The 22827-nt window shown below is 41.0% G+C and overlaps 1 protein-coding gene across 1 annotated transcript in view; it reads left to right on the top strand.

Annotated features, from left to right (window-relative positions):
• Nucleotides 1–22827, top strand: part of fryb (furry homolog b) — a 42455-nt gene that overhangs the window by 5772 nt on the left and 13856 nt on the right. The window contains exons 2-35 of the mRNA XM_079566292.1: nt 3147–3337; nt 4493–4546; nt 4667–4806; nt 5097–5187; nt 5468–5547; nt 5667–5747; nt 8755–8923; nt 9272–9364; nt 10196–10294; nt 11921–12022; nt 12449–12552; nt 12651–12759; nt 12844–12930; nt 14043–14347; nt 14419–14526; nt 14646–14772; nt 14858–14971; nt 15093–15257; nt 15662–15748; nt 16545–16804; nt 16909–17098; nt 17414–17538; nt 18625–18682; nt 18820–18911; nt 19305–19477; nt 19576–19736; nt 19811–19921; nt 20024–20178; nt 20256–20355; nt 20443–20614; nt 21115–21371; nt 21788–21934; nt 22334–22502; nt 22615–22705. Coding sequence (XP_079422418.1) covers nt 3147–3337; nt 4493–4546; nt 4667–4806; nt 5097–5187; nt 5468–5547; nt 5667–5747; nt 8755–8923; nt 9272–9364; nt 10196–10294; nt 11921–12022; nt 12449–12552; nt 12651–12759; nt 12844–12930; nt 14043–14347; nt 14419–14526; nt 14646–14772; nt 14858–14971; nt 15093–15257; nt 15662–15748; nt 16545–16804; nt 16909–17098; nt 17414–17538; nt 18625–18682; nt 18820–18911; nt 19305–19477; nt 19576–19736; nt 19811–19921; nt 20024–20178; nt 20256–20355; nt 20443–20614; nt 21115–21371; nt 21788–21934; nt 22334–22502; nt 22615–22705 — 4567 coding nt within the window. The remainder of the gene's footprint in view (nt 1–3146; nt 3338–4492; nt 4547–4666; nt 4807–5096; nt 5188–5467; nt 5548–5666; nt 5748–8754; nt 8924–9271; nt 9365–10195; nt 10295–11920; nt 12023–12448; nt 12553–12650; nt 12760–12843; nt 12931–14042; nt 14348–14418; nt 14527–14645; nt 14773–14857; nt 14972–15092; nt 15258–15661; nt 15749–16544; nt 16805–16908; nt 17099–17413; nt 17539–18624; nt 18683–18819; nt 18912–19304; nt 19478–19575; nt 19737–19810; nt 19922–20023; nt 20179–20255; nt 20356–20442; nt 20615–21114; nt 21372–21787; nt 21935–22333; nt 22503–22614; nt 22706–22827) is intronic.

Genomic DNA, 22827 nt, shown 5'->3' with positions numbered 1-22827 from the left:
GACTTTATAACTTAAATGACTACTGACAACGCAGCGCGCAGCCGAGAAGAAGGCGCTTTTCCAGAAGCACTAAACTCCGCTGCAACTTCCCACTGACTCTACTGTTTTTCAAGGTCACGCTGTAAAGGAACATTTTGGGACCCGTCTAAGCTACAACCTGATAGTTGGGTCACGGTCTCATGTATCTACTCAACATGAGGCACGCTGCACTCTGCAACCAACCCGTCCTGAAGCAAGACAGTGGAGCGAGCTGCTTGACTTTCTAACAACTTTTAACATTGAGGCCTTCAATGGCTGCCCCCATCTGTGGATACACCATGACGTCTTGGCTAATTTGGATTCAATGTTGGATGTAGCTGCTGCTCTACAATGGGAGCATACACTTTTAGCTTTGGCTGAACGAGTCCAGCACTTGTTTGTGGGATATGCCTTGCTTACTATCATGGTGGATGTCGAAGAAGAATATTTCAAGCTTTTATATATTTTCCTAAAGGATTTATTTTACACCTGATACTATTTCTTAATTTCTGTCACCTGTCAACACCATGGAGGTCCCAACAAAGTGGAGCAGAGCTAGTGTCATCAGCTTCATCAAAGGCCTTGGTAAGCTAATATGGGGCTGGATATTATTCACGTGCACCCATGCTTGCATCACGCCACTGCTTGGGTTACACGCAAACAGGGCTCGAAAGATGCCAGTAATTAGTCCTGTTGCCTCTCACCTCCTCGGGGAAACCAGCACCGCAGGGTCACATGGTCAACGGAGGTCAACCAGCCTCAAGTGACGGGCGGATTGAGCTGTCCGCATGGGGTTTGTACAACTGAATGACTGGCATTACTATATAATATCGAGGGGAAGAATCATCGCATAGAAAAAGTTCTCAACCACTATGTTATTTCAGTAATGTAAGATAGTATTAGAAATAAACTTGGCTTTTGTTTGTGGTTTACACAGTGCATTACCCTGACTTTAAAAAGTGTGTTAATCCAAACATTACTCACTCTCTTTAATATCATTTATGTATCGCCTCTTTTATAATCTCTAGGGCTGAACAGTATTTGGAGAAAAATATGCAATCTTTCTGACAAGGATTGCAATTGCTACAATTAAGACAAAATCTCTTTAAGTGCACACTTTAACCTCTTAATCCCCACCTGAACCGAGCACATTTTCTCTAGTTTGGCTTTATCCATATCTAAAAGCTTCTTGAAAAAAGTGTCAAAATAGTGACGAAAACCAGGATGAAAGTACAACCCCAAAAAAGTAACAAAAAAGAGCGACAAAAACACAATAAACAAGCGACAAAAACATCATTAGAAAGTGATGAAAGCGAGCCACAAAAGAGAGACAAAAAAAGTGATAAAAATGCAACAAAAAAGTGGAAAAAAAAAGGAAAAGTGATGAAGAAAGCAGCAAAAACATGACAAAAAAGGCACAATCAGTTTTGTAGGTCTTTCAAATGAGGCCTATACCCTGTGAGCTCCAGTATAAAAGCTTAGATTTGGGTAAATGCTGAACTAGAGAAAATGTGCTTGGTTAAGACGGGAGGTAAGAGGCTAAACATAAAGAATCATAGTCATTGCAAAGACCTAAGCTACCGGGTTAGTGGGCTTTAAACAACCTCCATGGAGTCAGGACATTTAGTTGTCATTATATAGCTCGCTGAAATAATTACTGTTGCTAATTGTGGCCATTCAAATTGCAAATTTCAATTTGATTTGTATTAACCTAGCAAACCTAACATCCACTCTCACATTGCTCACTTTAATCAAGGAAAAGAAATGGACTACAGCCCAATGGTTTTCAGAACGTTGTTGGTTTCCTAGTACCACCAGATCTAAATCAGTTCTATACATGATGAAAAGTAAGACTATGCCAGGTCTAAACTAGGACTGAATCAGGCCTCACATAGTATCAAACCATGACTAAAGGCGTTCTAGACAGGGACTAATCCAACAGAGGCCAAAAAGGTGGATGACTCTGGACTAGAAAGTTGAACATGTGCCAGAGCTGCTGAGTACCACTAGAAGCAGCTAGAACCAGTGTCACCATTACCACAGTTTGTGAAACACTATACTTGTGTAGAGCGCCCTTATGTTTCATTCCACAAGAAAGAATAAAGAAAGCATATTAGCGTCACTTGACTTTTATAACAAAGTGTGCTTCATTGGAAATGCACTAATCTCCAGAGTCATGTTTCTCTATTTAAGATCTGCGTCAATATTGTGTCAGGTGAGTGACAGGAACAGCCCCTCCCCCGCTGTATATCTGTCAGTTTGTTTGTCGTCTGCCTCACTAATGTAACCTTTTAGACTGCGCACTATCGCTGCAGATGCCATTACGTCTTATGAGAGCTATCAGCGGTATCAATATGATGTAATCCCTGAGGAGACGAGATAAGGCGCTCTTGAGCAGTTGGTGTTTGCGAATCTGGAAAATGTATCGAGTCAGATGTGGCACACTCTTTATATATAGAACTAAATTTAGTTGCGGCTCCAGACACTTGGCTTCACACCAGGGCTAAGCTTATTTACGGGACCACAAATGCATACGAGTGTTATTTTCAGACAGAAAAGTTCTACTTTTACACATCTGCTGCATGTTTTTGGTCAACGCATCATCATAAATGTACAGGGTTCGCTTGACATGAAGTGTTTTCATTGGAATATGCGGTAAATATAGTTTATCCTGAGTCCGACTGTGGCTTGTTGTGCAGAAATAATTTATGAATTAAACTGAACTTTTGCACATTTTTCAGTCACGATGCATTTTGGTTTTTGGATTGTGTTTGCAAAAATGTGAGCAACTCTACGAGACCTCAGTGATTGATATGGATATTGCATCAATATTGCATTAACAAGAAATTTGCGACACATTTTGCAGCCCTAATCGATATGATTGGTTGTCATTGTTTTGTTCAATTTCTCCTGGTAGTTTCTAGTGAACCATTTTGCCAATTTTCCCTTTTTTTTTTAAATCTTTCTGGAATCTTATGTATTTTATTTTTTCTACTCTACTTAAGCGGTGCAAGTGTATGGAAACATTATGAAAAAAGCAGAGTTTCTTCTTGTGACAGGTGGACACAATATCTATTTGAGAGTTCAGTTAAATGAACCTGTATTTATTTTTTGTCCTTTGTCTGCAGCCTCTCCAGTGGGTCTGAAGCCACCCGTCCCGCCTGTCACTGGTACCGTGGAGAGGAAGGGTCCTGTCGTCATGGCGCCGGTAAACGTGGACCCGGAGAGCAAACCGGGCGAGTTCGTCCTGAAGAGTCTGTTCGCAAACTTCACCCTGCTGTCCGAACGCAAGATAAGGATTATAATGGCCGAGCCGCTGGTGAGTTTAACGCTGTCTTTTTTCTTGAGTGACTTTGTTGCATGTTTTGACACCTGTTAATTACACATTTTTAATACCCCTCTATCAGTGATGCACTTTGCTTGAGCTAGTGTGGCCTTTTATTGTTCAACCTCTTAACCCCCACCTGAACCAAGCACATGTTTCTCCAGTTTGGTGCTACCCAAATCTAAAAGCTTCTTGAAAAAGCAAATATAGCAAACAAGGATGAAAACGCAAGAAAAACGTGCTGGAAAAAACAAAATTATAATGTGACAAAAACACAACAAAAAAAGCAACGATGGAAGCGCAGTACTTATTAACTTGTTTACCTTAATAAATCCTAAGTCCCTCTGGGGGTAATACAAGTGTTAATAGGATGATTGGGGGGGCTTTTATCTCCCCCCGATGTCTCTGGCCAGAAAACCACAATTGTAACTTTCCTTCCTCCAGGTCAGAGCCGCAATACACACTAATGGAATCACGTAGCAGAAGCTAACAGGCTAACAGGCAAAGCTAACTGCGGGCTAGCGCCACTTAAACAGTATTTACAGCCACGTTTGAGTGACAAAAAATATCTCCATTGTGTAATTGGATGTGCAATATCCCTCTCTCGCTTTTGTCTTGGCGCTTTTGGTCTCTAGGCACGAGTTACTTAGTACTGCTTTAAAAAAAAAAAAAAAGTGCAACAAAAAAGTGACAACAAAAATAACAATGAAGAAAAGCAACAATAACGCAACAAAAATGTGACAAAAGAGTGACAAAAACGCAAAAAAAGGCAGCAAAAAAATGATGGAAAAGGAACAAAAGCAGACAAAAACACATGAAAAAAAACTATGACAACAAAGAAAAACGACAAAAACGTGTGACGAAAAATATGTGACGAAAAAGCTACGATCAGTTTTGTCAGCCACAAGAAGGAATCTATACCATCGGCTACAAGAGGGAATCTATCCCACCACCAAGTATGGAGTGAATGACTAATAACTTCACTCTAGCACTTTGAGAACTCTTGTAAAGCACAATACAAATGGAAGCTATTATTTTTTCTGTATTATTATAGTTGATTGATTTCTTACCAAATTCTGAAAAATGTAAGCCTGTTTATATTTACAATTTGGTCCCATAACCACACGTCTGTTTTGTGCATTTCTTTAGGAGAAGCCACTGAACAAGTCTCTTCAGAGAGGAGAGGACCCTCAGTTTGATCAGGTCTGTACTTGACACCGATACCACTCCAGGGCTGCACAATATGAGCCAAAAAGAGTCTTCAAATCAATTTTTCATCAAATTGTGCGCCGCTCTTACCTGTGTTGGGTGCTCTCTGTGCAGTTGATGAGCAGCATGAGCTCTTTAGCGGAGTACTGCCTGCCCTCCATCCTTCGCACTCTGTTTGACTGGTACAAGAGGCAGAACGGGCTGGAAGACGAGTCGCACGAGTACAGGCCACGCGCCAACACCAAGTCCAAAAAGTAAGACACAAGTCGTTAATGAAAGTATCACACTATCAACGTATTACATCAAGTTTAATGGTATAAAGGCCTTGTAAAGGTCAAGCTTGTTCAGTGTTGCAGGTGATATACAATATACACTGCAGTGCCTGGCCAGAAAAAACAGTTACCACCATAAATGTCACAAGCACACACACCTCTTTAGATTTGAATACACCTGCAATCGAGAAGCTTCTGCAATGTCACAAGCTTAATTCCTGTCCAGTGAAGATCTTGTATTGATAATGAGATGTTGTTGTTGTCTGTTCTAGCGATGAGCAGCAGAAAGACTACTTACTGGAGCGGAGGGATCTGGCAATAGACTTTATGTTCTCTCTTGTTCTGATAGAAGTTTTAAAGCAGGTAAGTGATGCTGCTAATGTCCATTAAGGCTTAACATTTCTCCACCACTTCATGTCTCCGCAGTGGTTACAAAATGTCGACTACAAAATGAGCCAATTTATGTTTTTTAAAATGCTAATGTTCTAGCATGGCCTAAATATGAAACAGGATGATTATTTTAGTAGTTGGGCTTTTGTGCCGACCACTCAATGCAGCAAAGCTTCCTCTATATCAGCTCTTTTGTCACCACAGCTCTTCATTCTGTTTCACAATAACCAATAACCTTGTCCTTTCATTGCAGATCCCTCTTCATCCATTGTTAGACGGGCTCATTCAGGAGGTAATCAACCTGGCCTTCAAGCAGTTCAAGTATAAAGAAGGGTAAGACTCGCAAACTGTATTTTACTTTGTATTTTGTATTTTCTTTTTTATTACTTAGTTCTCATACATCTAGCAGTACAATAGCAGTTTTTTCTAACACGGGTGTGCATCTTTTATAGGTATTTGGGACCCAACACTGGCAACATGCACATTGTGGCTGACCTCTACGCCGAAGTGGTTGGAGTTGTGGCCCAGTCCAGGTAATGTAACCCGCCACTTAAGTAACAAAATAAATGATTCTCTCTGAACGTATGGTGTTTATTAGGAACATAGATGCTGTGTTTCTGTTTTGTCCTGTTACATTATGTTTTGTTATAATGCATGTACAATTACAAAATACAAAGAATGAAACATTCCCATGTTAAACAAAAATATGCAACAGTCAGGATAAAAGAATCCACTAAATCGACACATTACCAGCCTTAGACGAGAATTTGTTTCAAGAATTATCATCATCATCATCATCATCGTCCGTCGCCGTCTAGTATTGATTTAGCCGACTCTATTGTCCCATGTTTCTAATAATAATGATAAGATAAGTGGTCATTGTTTGATATTTACATGGCTAAAATTTTTCATTTTTTTAATTAAGATTTTTATCTGTATAGTACCGTATACTCTGTGTCTTTAATATGTTTAAAAACAAGTATATACCATGATAAATTCTGCAACTAGACAGAGGAAACCGGAGTAACCTCTGTGCTATAAGTAAAAATAAGAGGACAGAATAGTTCTTTAATCACTGGAGGTTCCCTGTTAAACTTGACATTCTTCATTGTTGCTTGGGCCATTGCCGTTGTGTAACGTAGTTGTTGAAATCCACACTCGCAGCTGTGAAAAGCTGAATATGCAGTAGCTACATACCTGTCCTCCTTTTGACCTCATTCAAACTGCAATTACACATGGTGTCCATATGTCTCCAGGACAGGGCAAGCAATGTCTGGTTGACTGTGGAGTGCTGAAGTTGTGTCTGTCTTACAAATGTATGAGCTCGTCCTGTGATGGACCTTACGTTTTATAAGCATTAGCCTATTATTGTGTTTTATTGAGGGGAGGTAGGTTGACAGAGGAGGCAAATAAAGGTCATTGTGAACACTATTGGCCTTCAGTGCTGTTCTTTTGGCTATGAAGTATTTATAAGCTCACATTTATCGATATACCAGGTTTAACAGCATAGCTGTTCAGCAGCACAGATCAGTTGGAAACAGTCAGGCGGCGCCTTGAGGAATTTCATTGATATTAATTAATGTCAGTTAATATTGAATTATGTTCACTGAAAATGCCGTAACCTTTTCCATCTTTAGTTTTATTTGTTCAGTAAAAATGAAACAACAATGTTTTGGGCAAAACACTTGGCTTTGTTTTTTTTTTCCACTGGTCTTTACAAATATTTGTTGTATAAACTGGATTATAAAGTCCTTCCATCAAGAAACGAGAAGACTCAAGCAGCTAGAGTTACCATTTCACTGTTTGATAACTGTTCATAGTTTTAGCTTTAAAACGTCATTTTTAACATAAATAATGATAAACAGGAGCAAGACGGTTCCACACATTTACGCCGTGAACAGACAGACGCTTCAGTGTCCGTGACTTAGGTTTGGCAAACATAAGTAATCTTGTAAGAAGAGGTTCTGAACAGTCTGGAACTGTTCATCGAATTTGCAATTTTCTAATCTACAAAACATTTAAATGTAATTGGCACATTAAAGTAAATGTGTTTAAAGTAAAGAGTAAAACATATTATTACATTTTCAGAGTTCCCATGAATTACAGCTCTGAAACTTAAAACAAAAACATTGACCTGGAAGGGCGTGATTGCTGATTGAAGTATTTCTGATAACATATGGAATATATACAAACAAATCGTACACAATGCACACTTTAAAAGGGTCATACTTTAGGGCCACACTTCAGTCTTGACACTATTTTCCCCCTTACATACAGCTCGTTTTATGGCCTGCAGTGTTTATTTGCCTCATATTGCAACACTCAGCACCAGACGTGATCTCCTGATGACTCCTCCACTCACTTATCGGCGGTGCCAGCCCATGTGAAGCACGTGAAACGCCACAGACACCAGTGCACTCAGCCCAGAACAAGCAGGCACATACACATTCTCCACACATCACCCCTCCACATGCCTTTCTAAATATAGACCGGGCCGCCGAGTCGTTGGTAAAGATCTGTCCACATGGAGGCCGTCTACAACAGTACACACATGCACCTTCAAATAATCTTTTAATTGTAGGAGTCGACTGGGAAAATGACCCATGTTTAATGATCTTTACAGTTGGTTCAGATCATATTCAGACGCCTTTATTTACTGAGATAGATGTTAAGAATGGGAAAATTTCACTAGTGCAGATTAAAAATAAAAAAGGATATTTCAGTATTGGAGCCAATTTTGAGCCAATCGTCTAAATATGTTGATTTCCGTTTTTGTGATTGCATTAATTGAATTGACTGATGATTTTTAACCTCTTAACCCCCGTCTTAAACAAGTGCATACCCAAATCTAAAAGCTTCTTGACTGGTGCTTACATCCTCTTGGCCATTGCAACGCCTCATTTGAAAGCTAAGACCTATAAAAAGTGATGTTGACCGATCTTTTTCCTTGTGTTGTTGCACCGTTTTTGTCACATTTTCTGCACTTTTTTGCTGCACTTCGATCACTTTTTTGTCACTTTTTTGTGGCGTTTTTGTCACATTTATGTTTCTTTTTTGTGGCTTTTTCTTCTTCTCGTTTTTATCACATTTATGACGCTTCTTTCAAGAAGCTTTTAGATTTGGGTGAAGCCAAACTGGAGAAAATGTGCTTGGTTGAGGTGGGGGTCAGAAGGTTAGATGTCAATGTTCTCTATATGTTTAGTGTGTTTCCACCCAATTTTACTGCGTGAACGATATGAGATAAGATAAGTCAATGTTACTGTAAAACGCATCTTAGCCCTAGTATTACAAAACTAAATCACTGTTATCGTCCATCCCTTGTGTATATTTTCAAGAAGAACATTTCAGTATCAGACTTCAACACTATGCCACTGGAATAAATAGAGGGGTATAAATACTTCCTCCGCCTACTGCGCCGCCAAATCACAACATTACTCACTTTTCATTCCCCCTGCTTTTGTTTTAATTACCGTGCCCTGGCAGAGTTTGCTGAGAAAGCTCCTCAAATATCTAATCATATTTAATGGCTTGTTTTGGCAGGTTCCCAGCAGTCAGGAAGAAGTTCATTTCGGAGCTGAAGGAGCTAAAGCAAAAGGAGCAGAGTTCGTATGTGATCCAGTCCACCATCAGCCTCATCATGGGCCTCAAATTTTTCCGAATCAAGATGTACCCGGTGGAGGACTTCGAGGCGTCTTTTCAGTTCATGCAGGTAGAGTCACAAAAAAATGTATTGTGTGTATATTAGTTTCTTCAATATAATGAAACAAGCCCATATTGTGTAATGCACTCATACACATGCCATGCAATACTGTCTGCGAGCACTTAGGCACATCTGTACTACCGTGCTTTCCATGCTGAGAAGTTCCACCGAAGTAATTAGAGGTTAAGTGCCCTGTTTATTAGTTTTGTGATGGTGATTGCACTCCTGTTTCCCATTTCCTCTCCTGATAATGACGCGGGGCTTTTTACATCGGTAGCGTTTAGGAAGTGCACACCAAAACAACCCACTGTCACAGCCGCTGATCAGCCCCTGCGATCTCTCCGTCTCTCTCCTCAGGAATGTGCGCAGTATTTCTTGGACGTGAAGGACAAAGACATCAAACACTCATTATCTGGACTCTTCGTGGAGATACTTGTCCCCGTCGCTGCTGTGAGTGCGTTTATATTATTGTTTTATGTTCACTGAACGTACAGTGGTGGTCAAGAAGACAAAATGCTGGTGTTAAATTTCACCCAATACATAAAATAAAGTACCTGCGTTTGTGGAAAAGACCTGGAAAAAAATAAGTGTCTTTACTATGAGGGGGCTCGCCTCTCCTCAGACCTGACTCTAACTTTGCCAGGACCGGGACATCACCAGCTCGTCTCTATGGAGATGTTGCTGCTTTGCTTTGATCACAGGTACAGGTGACTAGGAGCACATCTGGTATCACCGGCTTGTTTTGTTGTTTTTTACGACAAAACAAGCCAGTGATGCTCTTGCAATGAAGCAATACGGTTTAACCTCAAATGTTTAAAAATGTTAAAAGTATGTATTTTCCACCCCCTACTTGCTCCAGCCATGTCCTAATGTGTAGAATGAACCATGACCTATTTACCACAACTGCCTCTAAAATCCTGCACTGTCACTCAAAAAGGTGATAATTCGGAAGTGCCGTCATGCACAAGCTTAATATAGAAGGTGCAGTTACGCGTATGACCTGAGGTGGCAGTAGTGAGTATGAAATGGCCAACTTGCATCTGCCCTTTTAATGCTTATACCCATTGACATACTGTATTGGTGCCAGTCCCAAGTTCGCATAAAATGCTTCCTGGTTACATGGTGATAAACTGAAGAAGATTGAAAAACAATGTGGAATAATCTTCCTGAAGATGTGAGACAGACGTCAATTTTAACAATGTTCAAATCCAAAGGTTTATTTTAGTTAAAGTGTTCTATGTTGTCTTGTCTAATTTGCTCTAATCTCTCTTTGCCCTGCAGACTGTGAAGAACGAGGTGAATGTCCCGTGTCTGCGTAACTTTGTGGAGAGTTTATACGACATCACGCTGGACCTGTCCTCGCGAAAGAAGCACTCTCTGGTCAGTTCACATCGCTCTGCCTTAGTACATGCCTCCATTCATCCTGCAGCCCCATCAACAACGATACAGTATGTGAAGGCACTTACAGTAAGACTCCAACGCACGCGGCTTTTATCTCTATGAAGAGACAGGAGCGTAGTTAGGCTCCAGTGGACGGCTCTAAAACACTGACAGATGGTTAGTATTTGACAGCAGCGGGGAGGCGTGGGGAGGAATCAGAAAATGGGATGCAATATGGAAATTTAACCAGTGATCACTCAAACGGGGTGTAATGAAATGTTTAATTGATGCAGTTCCTACATTTACAATCCACAATAATCCTGATGACATTGTACTGGTTTTAATTAGATTTACATTTTGTGTAAGGCCGCTCTGTCTTGTTGTCACATGTTCTGACCACAAGCACTAAGAAGAAGCTTCTGGGAATAGAAGCAAAACATCCTCAACTCTACTAAACTCAGTCCAGTTGACGATATAAAGCAGTACTAAGTGACTCATGCCCCGAGAGGCCATAAATGCCACTGCAGGTGTCGTAGCATTTTTTCTTTTTACTCATTAATTGTCCGTGAGAGTAAATACTACGCTGACAGAAAAGACAAAGTGAGAGAGGGATATTGTACAACCAACTACACAATGGCTGTAAATACTGTTTAAGTGGTGCTAACCCGCAGTTAGCTTTTCCCGTTAGCCTGCTAGCTTCTTCTTCGTGATTCTATTAGTGTGTATTGCGCCTCCGACCCAGAGGTAGGAAAGTTGCAAGTATGGTTTTCTGGCCAGAGACAACAGGGGGACATCCCATTAACACTTGTATTACCCCCAGAGGGACTACGAAAAGGATTTATTAAGGTTAGCAAGTTACTTAGTATGTTTTTTTTTTAAAGTGCTTGTCATGAACCTGGGAATTCTCTAAATTCTTCGAACAAGCTGAGAACGCTTGGCGTCCCTAAAACGTGACTACACCTGCGAGCACAGATAAGATCCTTTCCCTCAGACACAAACAAGTGCATGTGAGACGGGCGGCTGCTTCAGAAATGTCAGGTATGAGCGCGATGATTTGAATTTCGTAATTGTTATTCTTCCAAACCTGCGCTAAACAATGCATTTGGAGACAGTCATCAAGCTCTTACTTTGATAAGATACAATAGGGAAATACGTCCATTGGGGTTGAGGGAGGGTTTATGACCAGGGTGTACCCAGACCAGAGTGATAGTTAGCGGCGCATTCACGTCAAAGTATGATCTCAATGCTGTCTGTGAATGGGCCCCACTGAAGTCCATACAGGTGATGAAGTGTCAGACACAACAGACAGAAACAAGCTGAACACCCAAGTGTGGGAAACTTATCTTCCATCGGCACTGACACTTTTGAAAGCTTCCAAGAAAATCATTATTCTGTTGAACAGCAAGAAGAAATGCAACACATTTGGGAAGCTGAAGCTATTCTGTGATTAGCACGCGTTTTCATATTTTCATGCATGTCATATATTTTGAATTACTGTCATTACTGTCATTATTAATTGCATCGAGAGACAGTTACATTAGTTAAAACTTACTGTTGATGATATCCCATTTTAGAATGTCCTGAATGCTTAAATGTTTATCCTGTATCTCTCTCTGTCTCCATCAGGCGCTGTACCCTCTCGTGACCTGTTTGCTATGTGTCAGTCAGAAAAACTTCTTCCTCTGTCGCTGGCACATTTTCCTCAACAACTGCCTTTCAAACCTCAAAGTGAGTTGTTTTGTCAAATGCTTTTTAAAAAGTTGGCAACAAAGTGAGATTTCCTATTTAACACTTGTACTACTGTAAGCAAACCTATTCATATTAATCACTGGCTTTTGCGACCCATTCAGTTTAAACAGACACAACATTGCAGATAAACTCTCTCATGAAATGCACACACAGTAATTGCCTGCTTCCCTATATAAATATATCTTCAGTTGTATAACAATCTAAAGTATGAGCAGTATGCAAAGTGAAGAGGAATGCAGCGCAAGTGAAGATTAAGACAGATCTTTAAGGTTGTGACTCTGTATGGCACGACACACAGATTATTTTTGGTTGAGAGCACACCCTTATACATGTTGATGTCTGACTCAGGGGAAGGAGAAGACAGGTGTTTAATACAGTTGTTAACTATGCTGCTTTTGTCTTCAGAATAAAGATCCCAAAATGGCGCGTGTGGCTCTTGAATCACTGTACCGTCTCTTATGGGTTTACATGATACGGATCAAGTGTGAGAGCAACACTGCAACGCAAAGGTAAGGGGATTTTATATTTACTTTTTACAATATTAGCACGAGCATCGTACGTAAAGTCCGTATTTACCGTGGTTTGTCTTGTCGTTTTCTGTTTTCAGTCGCCTGACGTCCATTACCTCCACACTGTTTCCCAAAGGCAGCCGTAGCGTTGTTCCCAGAGACATGCCGCTGAACATTTTTGTCAAAATCATACAGTTTATTGCACAGGTTCGTACTGTAACCATTTGATACACTTACGGAGAGCAGATCTCACCGTTATTGTGACTTGTATTTAATTGTGTGTCTGATCAGGAGAGACTGGACTTTGCCATGAAGGAGATCATTTTTGACCTGCTGAGCGTTGGGAAACCAGCCAAAGCCTTCAGTCTGAACCCTGAGGTAAAAACAACTCTGTATCAATAACATGCACACTCAGACATCGGCCAAACAATGCTAAACCCCCTGGATGCTCAACAGAGAGCAGCATTCCTGCTTTTATTTGCGTTTTCTGTCGTTGGGTAAAGATCCATGTGTTATCTTAAAATCATCATTGCTTCGTAGGTAGAGAAAGCATTTGATAATTAAAGGTCTATGCCAGGGGTGTCCAAAGTGCGGCCCGGGGCCAAATGCAGCCCTCAGACAAATTTTTGGTGGCCCTCGGCCTTCTTGCTGAATCGGTACACATCATAAGAGATAGTCCTTTTTAATTTAGTAATAATTCTACACAATTCTAACAAACTCATTGTGAGACTGAGCTGAATATGAAGATTTTAAGCATAAATAAAGGTATAGGGCACAATTAAAACCTCTGCCATTCAAAGGTTTCGCGGCACTGATCACCGATCTATGGCCCTTCACCCGGTGTACTCTTCAACATGCGGCCCCCCATGAAAAAAGTTTGGACACCGCTGGTCTATGCTTTATAAATCAGGTGTCTCGATTCCTTTTGATATCTATGAGAGTACCAGTACAACTTGTAAAACGACTCAATTAATATCCAGTCAGAGAAGGACTTTCAATATCTGAAAAAAACACAATACACATGGTTACTCAAACCCATTTATGCTTAAAATCACCTTATCCTTCAATGCTCTGAGCACAGTCAAAGAAAATAGCTTTTATATTGTAGAAAACAATAGAAATAATGTAGCAAAAAATGATTAAGCAATATTTGAGTGCATACTAGATCTGAACCCTGAACTACAAAGCTACTTAAACTTATCCCATTTACCCAGACATTAGCATCCCTGAATTAGCGATACTAAAAAGCAGCTATAGCTATATTAACTTTGTGTTTCTCTGGAGCACAGTCATGTGAAACAGACGCAGTCACATTTTAGCCAAATATTCTTAGAGATCATACCCAACAGGAAGTGATCCATGACAAAACGTGTTATTTGTGTTGACGCTGAGTTGAGGGTGCTGTTTAAAATGAAAGTGACTTACCCTCAACCGGGCCATTTTTGTCTCCTTCTTTGAACATTAGACAAACTACATTTTGTGTATTTCAGCGCATGAACATTGGTCTGAGGGCTTTCCTGGTGATAGCGGATGCTCTGCAGCAGAAAGATGGAGAGCCCCCGATGCCAAACACTGGCGCCACACTGCCTTCAGGAAACTCTCTTAAAAAGAAGAAAACCTACCTGAGTAAAACACTGACTGAAGAGGAGGCCAAGTTAATAGGCATGTCGCTGTACTACTCCCAAGTCCGGAAAGCTCTGGACAACATCCTGAGACACTTGGACAAAGAGGTGGGACGCTGTATGATGCTCACCAGTGCTCAGATGCTCAACAAGGAGCCAGAGGACATGATCACGTATGCAACTTTAACCTGACATAGTCTACCCTGTGCAGGTCAGGATAGTAATTGCACTGTGTCTTTTACAGTGGCGAGAGGAAACCTAAAATTGACCTGTTCAGGACGTGCGTGGCAGCTATCCCCCGGATCCTCCCTGATGGGATGTCCAAACCGGAGCTCATCGACCTCCTCTCAAGGTAAGTCATAAGCAAAACACATTCATCAAATCTCTCCTTACTTTCCAGTAACAAAGTCTGATGTCGAAATTTATTTGTTTCATGGTAATATAACATAACATGTTGATATTTTTCTGCAGGCTCACGGTGCACATGGACGATGAGCTTCGTTTAATTTCCCAGAATTCCCTGCAGAGCTTATTACTTGACTTTTCAGACTGGAGGGAGGACGTTCTGTTTGGTTACACACATTTCCTTCTGCGAGAGGTATCATCATTACCATAGTTTAATTTGCAAGTTTTTAATCATACATTGCTTTTCTTTATGTCTGTTTTCCGTGTGCCCTCTCCAGGTGCAGGATACCCACCAGGGTTTGCAGGACGCCTCGGTGAAGCTCCTCCTCCAGCTCCTCACACAGTGGAGGCTCGCACTGCAGCTCCAAGGGAAGACGAGGGGTGGAGTCGAGGTCTGTGTACAGGCACAATAAATCAGGCTTTAATGGATACTTTACCAGGAAATATTGGCTCATATGTTACAGTTGTCATAACCTAATAGATTACATGTCACCTCTCTTCCCTCTCGTTTAGGCCAGTCCGCGGATGCCTGATAGATACCCCCATTGCTCAGTGCTTCATGCTGTAGAGGGTCTGGCTCTGTTGCTGCTCTGCTCGTGTCAAATCAGCACGAGGAAACTGGCCGTTGGGGTTTTAAGGGAAATACGCTGCCTCTTTACTGCTCTGGGACACGCTGAGGTACTGTTGAACCATTGGCAGTGTTTTATTTGATTATAAATAAATAAATGATACATTCTATAAAATAAATACCATGAATAATTACCATATTACACCATCTTTATTGTTTGCTGTTTCCTTCCTATTGCCGTCCTGCTACCGTGCCACCGAAATACTCAGCTCCAGCATTACAATCCAAAATGAATACATACTATTACTAAAAACGGCAAACAAAACAGCTCCATATTTACCTAAACTGCTGACGATGCTTTTCCACATTCATCAACCGGCTAAGACCCAAAGGGGGGCAGAGACATCCGAGATCATGGTGCAAATGCCCTCAGACTGTTGTTATTTTTGCGTATGCTACATATACATGGCACACTTTTAAAAATAGCTGACAGTCTAAATGTGTTTGGCTCCAGGATGACGACAAGCCCATGATAGAGATCATGGACCAGCTGAGCCCAGCAATAATGGACAGCATCGTTCACGTGGCCGTCTCTGACTCAGTGAGTGCAAAGTTTAATGTTATGTTAAACATCAGTGGATGTTGTGGGGAAAAAAATAGTAAATGAATTAGGAGCATTTATGTTGATTTTGAGTAATTTTGGACTCAATTGAAATAAGATTACCATGTGAGAAGATGTCAGCTTTTATTGTCACCAGTTGTATATGGTCGTTATATCCGTGGGCAAGACACTTCATCTACATTTCCTTCTCCAGTTACAGTCAGTGTCGAGTTGTGGCGGGGAGGGGATTTTGCATAAAATATGATCATCCTGTAAGGGGAGAGACAAAAGGACTGTATAATTGAATGTACACACTCTGTACTGAAGGATACTTGGACAAGCTTACATTGATCCATAAAGGACATTGCTTAATCTTTGTAGATCAATAATACAGTAAAAACATTGTGAAAAACCTCAAATGTAGAGAAACGAGAAGGAGCATGAGAGATGTCTTCTCTGGGTGGATGTGGGTGCTAGGAAGCTGATGAGGCAGGTGTGGAGTAGGTTAAATGGAGAAGCATGCACACATTTTGGATGTGGAGGAAGTGTGGCTGATATAGTGTTGGACTGAGATGAAAGTGAGGCTTGTGATGATGAGAACAATGATCAGACGATGATGTGTGGTGCCCTTGAAACTTAAACAATAGAATAATACCACTGAAATTAAATGGTTTAACTTCACCATAAAATTCATATTTATTGTTATGTTTCCAATCCCCAGAAGTCAGCGAAAAGTATATTATATATTTACTCAGACGATTGCGCCACATTGCAGTGAATAAATGCTCTGTTTTAGTCGACTCTGCCCATGAGCCATCACGTGGACCTGCAGTGGCTGGTGGAGTGGGGGGCGCGTCTGGTGAGCAGTGCCTACGACGTGAAGAGCCCCAGTCACGTGTGGATCTTCGCCCAGTGCGTGAAAGACCCATGGGTGCTCTGTCTGCACATATTCTTGAGGCAGGAGCACCTTCCCAAACACTGTCCCATCGCCCTGGGATACGCCTGGCCTTATGCGTTCACACGGCTGCAGCTGCTACTGCCTCTCGTGGACCCCAAGTAAGACATTAACCCATCCCACGTACTGATCAGTTAGGAGAGGCATTATAGAAGAAGCTTTTAAATTATTATTATTATATTTATATTATACATTTTTCCAACAGCAGCCCAGTGAATGCCAAAAAGACAAGCACTGCTGGCTCTAGTGACAGCTACATTTCTCTTTGGCGAAACTACCTGATCTTGTGTCTGGGTGTGGCCAAGCCCAGCATCATGTCTCCTGGTCACCTGCGGGCCTCCACACCCGAGATCACGGCCACCACCCCCGACGGCAGCGTCACCTACGACAACAAGGTCTGTGTGCGCCGGGAAGCACGGAAATTAATACTTCATAGGAAATACACTGGGCTTCATTGTTATGGTTTCATGACTTGATGACAACTGGAATGTACCGTAAGACAAAAAAGATCATTTTGTATGCTTGTAATATGACAGTTGATAATGATTTAAATCTATCTTGTTGGTGAATCTAATGATCACATGACATTTTTTTTCTATTAATGGCTGCCATTTTTAGGGATTTTAAGAATAATACTGAGGATGTTGCAAATAAATGTTTGATAAGTTAGCCCAGTATAAATCTTAATCATCATGTTACATTTGTTTTAGGTGATAGGCACTCCATCTGTGGCCTGGCTGTTGAAGCAACTCGTCCCTTTGATGAGAGCGGAGAGTCTGGAAATCACAGAGTCTTTGGTGCTTGGATTTGGGTGCACAAATGCCCTTGTATTCAGGTATGACTTTAATCACAAACATTTAACCTCTTAGCCCCCACCTTAACCGAGTGCATTTTCTTTAGTTCAGCTTTACCTATATTTACAGCCTCTTGGCCAGAGTAGGGCCTCATTTGAAAGCTAAGGCCTATAATCTAGAAGGATCTTCTTTCCCACATTGTTGTCACTTTTTTGACATTTTTTTTCCATTGCTTTTTGATTGCATTTTTCACTTTTCCATCACATTTTGTCACTTTTCCATCACATTTTTGTCACCTTTTTATCACACTTTTGTCACATTTTCATCACATTTATGTCGGTTATTCAAGAAGCTTTTAGATTTGGTTGAAGTCGAACTGGAGAAAATATGCTCGGTTCAGGTCGCGGGTTATGATGCTAACTTTAGCAAGTCACTGCCACAATGCCAGGCTGCTCTGCTCTCTGAAAGACACTAAACACATCCTAACAAAAGGGAAAAATATAAAAACTTGGGACCTTCCATTTGATAACTGTCAAACTGATGCAGCATACTTGTTTGATGACAATACTTAGCAGAGGCTGAACTCCTTGACAGTTTTGGACTACAACAATGGAAGTTTAAGGAGGTGCTAGCTTTGCATGTTATCTCTTACATAAGAACACCCAAAGGTACAGCTGTGTCTCCCGCTAATGTTTCCCCCATCTGTCGTTACATTCTCGCCATAGCTGAGATTAGCAGCATACCTCTGTGATATTGTGAGAAGGAAAAAAAAGCATTGCAGATCAAGAAAGTGAATTCTTTGAGAGGCAAAGATGGATCACATTTTTCTCAAAGACACAGGCACCATTGTAAAACACAGTTGTGCTGTTTTATCAGGAACCATCTAATTTCCACTAGAAAAGCTTTCCAAAATGGGTTCATTGTTGTTAAAAAAGATTAAGGTCATACCAGGAAAAGTGACTTGTGTGGGAGGATTAGTGCATTTGGGACATGCACCTTTTAGATTCCACGAATGCATTACGAAAGTTAGCAACGAGGCTCTGTCACCTCATCACACTCAGCACAACACTTGACCTCACTTTACTTTGAGCAGTTTGCAAATAGATTTTTGCCTTATTGATTTATAGGGAGCTGGTTGAAGAACTCCATCCACTGATGAAGGAGGCACTTGAGCGAAGGCCGGAGGTAAACACACAAAAAAATCAATGGTTGTTAAAATACTGTGAATCTGTGCTTGTAATTAGACAGTAAAGCATTTAAAGATTTTTCACAGTTTGTTTTTACTTTTATTCTAAATTGATGGTTTTCTTTGGCTTTCACAGAACAAGAAGCGCAGAGAGAGAAGAGATCTACTGAGGCTGCAGCTGCTGAGGATCTTTGAACTGCTGGCAAATGCTGGAGTTATCAGTGACAGGTCTGTTGTATAGGGTTTGTTGCTTTTAAACTATTCATGCACTATAACATTTTCCCTTAATTTGTGTCATGCGTATCCTTAAATCAAATGGTTAATGTATGCTAGGAAATAAATCCCTGTTGTGCAGCTGTTGATGCTCTCGCCTCACAACAAGTGCAGCGTTTGATTCCCGTGGGGCTTTTCTGTGTCTAGTTTGTAGGTCTAGTTTCCCCTATCACTAAAAATGTGTACAATAGGGTCTCCTCTAGGGCCGGGACTCCCCCATGAAAAAGATTCAGAATCTTAGTGAGACGTTTCTGGTTAAATAAAGGTCGAATTATACGAAAATAACTGCACAGATCAATGTCCAATTGTATAATAAATTATAATAAATAATATGTATTACCATTGCAGCACAAATGGGGCATTGGAGCGTGACTCTCTGGCTCTAGGCGCCTTGTTTCTTGAATACGTGGATCTGACGCGGATGCTTCTGGAGGCTGAGAACGAGAAGGAGCTGGAGGTGCTCAAAGACATCCGAGCTCACTTCAGTGGGATGGTGGCCAATCTCATACAGTGTGTCCCTGGTAAATAAATACACTGATACCTAAAGCATCATTTATTGTTCTCCTTCAGTCATCCAAACACCAGCATGTGTTTGATCCTGTTTGTTTGTCATTTGCAGTGCACCACAGACGATTCCTCTTCCCTCAGCAGTCTCTAAGACACCACCTTTTTATTCTCTTCAGCCAATGGGCAGGACCCTTCAGTGTTATGTTCACACCTTTGGACCGCTACAGTGACCGCAACCAAAAAATCACACGATACCAGTACTGTGCCCTCAAGGTAAAAACCAAACAACAACATGTTTTATTGCTATTTATTTTACGAAAGCTACAATATTTATTTGTTTTTTCTAGGCAATGTCAGCAGTTTTGTGTTGTGGACCAGTTTTTGACAATGTGGGACTCTCCACTGATGGTTATCTTTACAAATGGCTTGACAACATCTTGGCCTGTCATGATCTGCGGGTACGTAATTTTTTTTTTGTTGGCTGCTTATTTGCACCACCGACAACTCATTCACTCACTACATTCACACTGGCGTTTGAAATAAATCTCTCATCTTTGTAGGTACACCGTCTTGGGTGTGAGGTCGTCATCCTGCTGCTAGAACTAAACCCGGACCAGAGTAATTTATTCAACTGGGCCGTGGACCGCTGCTTCACCGGGTCCTACCAACTGGCCTCTGGTTGCTTCAAGGCCATTGCTACGGTCTGCGGCAACAGGTCCGTACACTGACATCCACACATGCACTCAATGCAATGCAGCCACTTGGTACTGAATATGTTTTAATGTCTTTTAGGAATTACCCATGTGACCTTGTGACGCTTCTCAATCTGGTGTTGTTCAAGGCTTCAGACACTAGTAGAGAAATATATGAAATCTCAATGCAGCTCATGCAGGTTTTGTGTTTGTCTTCTCTTTCAAAACAGAGGCATTAAACATTACTCGCAAATCACCTTTTTTTTTTTTTTTTTACATTTGCACAGGTGCTGGAGTCCAAGTTGTGTGCGTACTCGAAGCGGATGGTCGAACAAAAACCTGGTAATATTTTGTACGGGACACACGGGCCGCTGCCTCCTCTCTACAGTGTCAACCTCTCACAGCTCTCCATCCAACTGGCCAGCATGTACCCAGAGCTCACCCTGCCTCTGTTCTCAGGCAAGCATCTCGGTGTATTTATGGATAAAATAAGTGTCCGTCGCATAAGTAACAAACTGTTGGTGTTAAAGAGCTGATTCATAGAAGGTCACATGACTAGTTCTGACCACATAAAGCCATTGAGCATCGGTGCCTGGCAGTAAGCAGAGCCAAGAGTGCGACTGTTGACAAATTAACATATGCCACTGGCAGCTGTAATAATACGTGACCTATGCATTACTGCTATGGGGACAATTATAGATGATGAAACATGCTCGTAATGGCTCGAGGCTGACAGAGGGGCCACGAGGGTAATTAAAATGCTTTGACCTGCCTTTATAGTAATAGCAGATTATACACCGGTATGGGTTGTAAACCATTTCATTTCTAAAAGCTTCAAATTATACCTGTGGTTCTTTAGATTTTGATTCATTTAACACATGTAATACACATTTAGACAGTTTAGCATCATTTCGTTATAACATTAATAAACACAACGTTGATTCTTTCTTCCGATGCAGAGGTGAGCCAGCGCTTCCCCACCACACACCCAAACGGCAGGCAGATCATGCTGTCCTACCTGCTGCCCTGGCTCAGTAACATCGAGCTGGTGGACACGGGGCTGTTGCCCCCTGCCTCCAGCCCCTGTACCCCTGATGAGGAGTGCCGCACACAGGGACATAACATGGGCGCATCCCCTAGTCTGAAGGGCAGCGGCTGGGGATCCCTGCAGGCCACGTCTCTGGTGCTCAACAACCTCATGTTCATGACGGCTAAGGTACAGGCACCAGACTGTTGATTCGACGTCTGAAAACTGCATCATCATTACATTAAATAAATAAATGAAGGATAACATAATTGCCATTGTAAACAGTGCATTCAGAAAGTTTTCAGGCCTCTTTTAATTATTTTAAGTTATTCATTTTAGTTATTCAGTTTGACAGTAAAATCATAAATTCATTTTCGAATTTGATTACACTATAATAACATATTAAAAATAGAAAATTAAAGAAAAGAATATTAACCTGTTTTGCAATTTATAAAACTTTAGATTTCTGATCATGCAGCCAAGCATTTTTTCACATTCTTTAAAAGAAAAAGAAAAAAAAATCTAAGTTTTGTTCAGATTTTTTTATGAATGCAGCTCGATTTGGTCTATGTCGTGCTCTTCAACACCATTTCTTTTCCTTTCAGTACGGAGATGAGGTTCCAGGTCCCGAAATAGAAAATGCCTGGAACGCTTTGGTCTCAAACGAAAGATGGAGCAACAACTTGAGGATAGCACTGCAGTTCCTCATCAGCCTGTGTGGTGTCAGCAGCGACACCACGTTACTGCCTTATGTAAGGACTTTTTTACACTTATCATATTCTTTCAATGGAGACATCATGCAAAATCAATATATTGTTGTCTCCTTAACATATCTGAAGTAGTATTTTCTTCAATCACGCAGTTTTACATAACCAGGTAGATTTTGCTAATTTCTTCTTCTACCACTGAAGCATTCTACTTTGTTTTTCCGGGATGTTGCTGCGTTATATAGAGATCACAAAACTGTGCTCTACTATTTTCAAGCCCATAATTCATGCGCTTGGGCTCTTTTACATTATTTAAAAAATGTAAAGTATTATATCTTATGATGGAGAACCCAACCAATGTTTTAAGCTCCAATCATGCATGATATGTTCACTTTAATAGTTCACAGAGTACATGTTGCTGATCCTAGTTTCATGCATTTTCAGATCAAAAAGGTGGTGATTTACCTTTGTCGCAACAACACCATCCAGACAATGGAGGAGCTCATATTTGAACTTCAACAGACTGAGCCAGTCAACCCTGTGGTGTTGCATTGTGACAACCCTCCTTTTTACCGCTTTGCTGCGAGTAACAAAGCCTCCACGTCACAAACAGGTGAGTCAAGGGGTCATTATTTTTTTCAAACCAGGAATATTTTTTCCATAGCAGATAATAATTTTTAAAGCCTACACTACAGTACGTGTAATGACATTTCTGCTTTGTCTAGGAACCACCTCGAGTAGTAACACTGTTGTGGCTGGTCCTGAAAATCTCCCCGACTTAGATGAGCCCAAACTGTCAAGAGACAGTGATGATCGGTAAGAAATTAAGTTATTCTTTATCCTGTATTACATGCACAGTTATATTAACTTGCCTATAAATGCCTATGTATGTCCATCCATTTTCTTCCGGTCGTGGGGGCAGCAGTCTCAGCATAGAT

Source organism: Gobius niger, assembly GCF_951799975.1.
Source record: "Gobius niger genome assembly, chromosome: 11".
Lineage (NCBI taxonomy): Eukaryota > Metazoa > Chordata > Actinopteri > Gobiiformes > Gobiidae > Gobius > Gobius niger.
Note: the sequence above shows the minus strand (reverse complement) of the source record. Positions and strands in the feature narration are given on the sequence as shown.